The following is a 4107-nucleotide window of genomic DNA, read 5'->3' on the forward strand; positions in this document are numbered from 1 at the left end:
TGTAGCTGAAGATTCTGAAGATCTCAAGATAGACGATTAAAGTTATCAAGGTTCTGACTGAGGTTTCTGAAGAATCTGAAGATTCTGAAGACACTGAAGAACTCAAGCCAGACTACTGACGTTGTCAAGGTTTTGACCCAAGGTTCTAAAGTTTCTGAATCCAACTTTATATTTCTTCACTTCATGTTTCAATCATCTTTCATCAGAAGCCAATGAATCTAAAGATAAGATCAAATGGGAACATGATCAAATAGTACATAATACTATTCATCACACCTGTCACTGAATATGTGGGTGAAAGGACATACGTGGTATCATTCCTTTCTCATCCAACAGTGGATAGACGCCCAAGGAGCTTTCCTCATTTTTCCCTCCAACGGTCACATGCTTACACTATATAAGCATGCATTGAAGACTTGAAGAACTCTCGCTCGCTGATCTACACAAGTTTTTGACAAACTAATTTTCTATGTGAAAAACTATCATCTCTTGTATACAGTGTTCTTTAAGTATTTATTATTCATTTGTGTAAATCTGCTTTTGAAGAAGCATCTTGTAACACATAAGTTTTTATTCAAACTATTTGTTTGATTCCTTAAAGAGGTTATCCTTGAGAAGACAAAGAAAGTTGTTCTTTGTGAATCCTTGAGGAGACTAAGGTTTAGTTGGATCCTTGAGAAGATAAAGAAGGGCATTCTTTGTGTTTATTGTAATTTGTTGATTATAGTGGATTAAATCCTTGTGTATAAGGCAAATCACCTCTGCGGGTGGACTGGATTAGCTTTGAGTTTCAAGCGAACCAGGATAAAAAGTCATTGTGTTTTTATCTCTTCATTATTTGACTTGTTAGTAGAGTTTTTATTTTGGAAAAAGCTTTTGCATTTAAAACCCAATTCAAACCCCCATTTCTTTTTTTTAACACCTTTATGTCTCTGTGGTTGTAATCAAGTTTGGTTATAATGGATTAAGTCCTTGTGATAAGGCGGAATCACCTTGGCAGGTTGAATGGAGGTATCTTCATTAACAAAGAACCAGAATAAAAACATTCATGTTCATTATTTTTATTCTAAGTTATCTCCTTATTGTTTTTGGTAGCAAAATATTTTCATTATAGAAACTCAATTCAAACTCCCTTGTTTTCTTGTGTTTTTGTAACCTTCAATGACAACCTAAGTGTCATTCACATTACATTCAACTTGGTCTTCTATGTTAAGACGAAACATTTGGATGATGAATGTCATATTGTTAGAGAAAAACTTCAGGTTTCCACATTCAAGCTATTACTAACTTGTCGATTTCTTCACCAATTCTCTACTACCTCAATCATTCCACATATATCCTCCTCTAACTTTTCACGCGTGTGTGGAGGGGGGGGGGGGGGATTGTAATTATACAATATCAAAGATACTTAGTTTATTATCACTTATGCAAGTTATAACTATTATGTCTTAATGTATCTATTTTTTTCCAAGTAGTTAGAAGTTAGTTATAAGGGAACTATAAACTACATCATTCCTTATTATTAGTTATGTTAGATATCATACACTCTATGAATACACAATAAATTGTTCAATATCATTTAGTAGTTAAGAAAATTGATCTTTATTCATATTACAAATCACAATTTTATTAATACAGTTGACAATGCCATCATATATCACAACTTCGTCCGCCAGGTCCACCATAAAGAAAAGCTTGCTTATACACAGATCCTTCGTAACCACGATACAACATGTCATAGCATTCTATCTTAGTATTACTATACCGCTTCATATCTTCGGGTTTTATGTTATTTTCATTATATTCTGAATCAATAATCTTTAGTAATCCCATGAAACCCGAGTTTCTGAATTTTTCTTTAGGCAATCTCCCACTACCCATTGGAGGACTATCCTTATTAGGCGGGGCATAGGTTTGGCCTCCAAATCTTATTAAAGATGCTCCTTTCCTTAAGTGAGTGAATAATTCTTTTGGCCAATATCCAGTATATATTGGTTCATTTTGAATAATTAACCACCAATGACCCGTAGTTCGATCCTACATATATTTAAATAATCAACATATAATTAGATAAATTATTGGGAGATGATATTAACCAATAATAGTAAGATTAATTAAAAAAATATTAACTCATGATGAATTTAAATATTTTAGATTGTCTATTTAATTAAGATTCTTTTTGGTTAATCATTTTTTTTCATAAAAATTCAATAAAAATTTAAACTATACACTTACTATATATATCTTTGATAAAATACTATTAAATAAATTGTTACTTTGTGTAATGGTTTAAAAGAATATATAATAATATATTTTAATACATTAAATTTGTACCTGTTTGATTTTGATAGCACCAGATTTTTTTTTGTGATCTAATTGAACTAGTAGGGTGTAAAACAGATCCAAAAGCAGACTCTTTATCAGGATTGACTTGCACAAATCCCGGACAAATAATATTATAGCATCCCGTTTTTTTTAACTATGAGCCTGAATGTTTATATTTTGGGTTGTATCAAGAGTTACAGCCTAAATAATACAAAAACATACAATAATAATATTATATTATTATTATTATTTATTTTTATTTTCTTTATATTCGTATTATCTCATATAAGTATAGAAAAATTAGTCATTTTCATTTGAATTTTGATTATATTTTAAGTGCAATCATTAATGTAATATATAATAATAATATATTTATATATAAAAATTTATGAGAGAACGGTATTATTAATACTTAGTAATGGTCTTTACAATTAGACTTAGCTAGAATTTTGAATGTATATAAAGTTAAATTACTCTGTCCGGCTATAATTATAAGAAAAATAATTATTTTTCTGATTAAAAAAGTTAATTAAGTGTAATTAATTTGATGAATCAAATACCAATATTAAATGATTTTGAATTAAATTAAGAGAATAATAATAATAGAAGCATTAATTTATCTAAAAGTTAATGACTTTTGTTTATAATAATAACCAAGATTTAAGATATTTTTTAGCTTATTGATTGGAGGGAGTATAAATTTGATTATTTCCTTTCAAATCAAAGTATGATCTATTTTTTTCCTTTTGTAAATAGGAACTTTTCCCACCGAACATCCATCCACCGTTTTACTATAAGATGATCTATTTTGTATGACGTTTTTTTGCAAAGGTTGGATAAAGCTGCATAAGTTGTCATCAAGAAAAAATAAAACAGGGTTTATTAAAAGATGAAATATAATTGAAGTTAAAAATATTTACAAATGAATAATTAAACTAAACTTCAATGAATATTTTAGATTTTCAATTTGAAATAACTACAATTATATACCTTTCTCTTAACTATTATACCTGAATTTTGTGATTTTTTAATAAAGGATGTTGTAGAGAGGGTTGCTTGTAGATATCAACACAATCAAAATCATCCTCCATTTGATTATGATGCTGAATTTTCTAGCATTCAAATTTACAATCAATTAAATCATATGTACAAAAATTTAAAAGAAACAATAGATCACATACCATGACATCCATCAAGCATTCGAAATTACCTGAATATTGTTTCTAGCATCGATTTTGCAACATGTTATGCATAAACAAAGAATTAGAAAGCCTATTAAATCCATCATATTTTTGAAATTATTTTGAATATGTAATCCAAGTACAATTATATATATATATATATATATATATATATATATATATATATATATATATATATATATATATATATATATATATATATATTGCAAAAGTAAAAGAAATTAAAATATAATATTAAAAAAATCAATGTTAAGAATATTATTATTATTAAAGATTCTAAAAAGACACTTGTGAAAAAAGTTCATTTTGACTGACAAATAAATTCAATAAGTTTGACTATTTTACTTTTTATTTCTCACTTCTTTGTGTTGAAAAGAATTCCAAATATATATTTTTTTTGTCTATAAAAAATACACATGTTATTGAAAATCAAGTTCATTTAATATGTAATCCTTGAAGATTTTAAAAAATATATAATTATTAAGCGTGATATTTAAACTAAGATGAAGAATGTATTTGAGGATATTTTACTTAATTTCGTTGTTTTAGTTTAAGTGTCATTTTTTATATTTATACTCTT

The 4107-nt window shown here is 27.2% G+C and overlaps 1 protein-coding gene across 2 annotated transcripts; it reads right to left on the bottom strand.

The window, feature by feature from the left end:
* Positions 1-1554: 1554 nt before the first annotated feature.
* LOC127104997 (uncharacterized) lies at positions 1555-3644 on the bottom strand. 2 transcript variants are annotated; one of them, XM_051042147.1, is made up of 3 exons: positions 3536-3644; positions 3336-3437; positions 1555-2037 (listed from the first exon to the last, which is right to left on the bottom strand). In XM_051042147.1, exons 1-3 carry the CDS (start codon positions 3611-3613, stop codon positions 1651-1653), a joined length of 567 nt encoding a protein of 188 aa, XP_050898104.1. In that variant the 5' UTR covers positions 3614-3644; the 3' UTR covers positions 1555-1650. The 2 variants fall into 2 exon arrangements, with proteins under 2 accessions (XP_050898104.1, XP_050898105.1); XM_051042148.1 differs by having other exon boundaries at positions 3336-3428; positions 3536-3640.
* Between the last annotated feature and the right edge of the window lie 463 nt (positions 3645-4107).

Source organism: Lathyrus oleraceus, chromosome 7 (genome assembly GCF_024323335.1).
Source record: "Lathyrus oleraceus cultivar Zhongwan6 chromosome 7, CAAS_Psat_ZW6_1.0, whole genome shotgun sequence".
NCBI classification, from domain to species: domain Eukaryota; kingdom Viridiplantae; phylum Streptophyta; class Magnoliopsida; order Fabales; family Fabaceae; genus Lathyrus; species Lathyrus oleraceus.

Excerpts from the sequence above, each read along its gene's own strand:
- LOC127104997 (XM_051042147.1), bottom strand. The coding sequence starts at position 3,613 with ATGATGGATTTAATAGGCTTTCTAATTCTTTGTTTATGCATAACATGT. Across the intron at positions 3,438-3,535 it reads ATGCTAGAAACAATATTCAG|AAAATTCAGCATCATAATCA; the intron begins GTAATTTCGAAT and ends TTTGAATGCTAG. Across the intron at positions 2,038-3,335 it reads TAAAAAATCACAAAATTCAG|GATCGAACTACGGGTCATTG; the intron begins GTATAATAGTTA and ends AAATATATGTAG.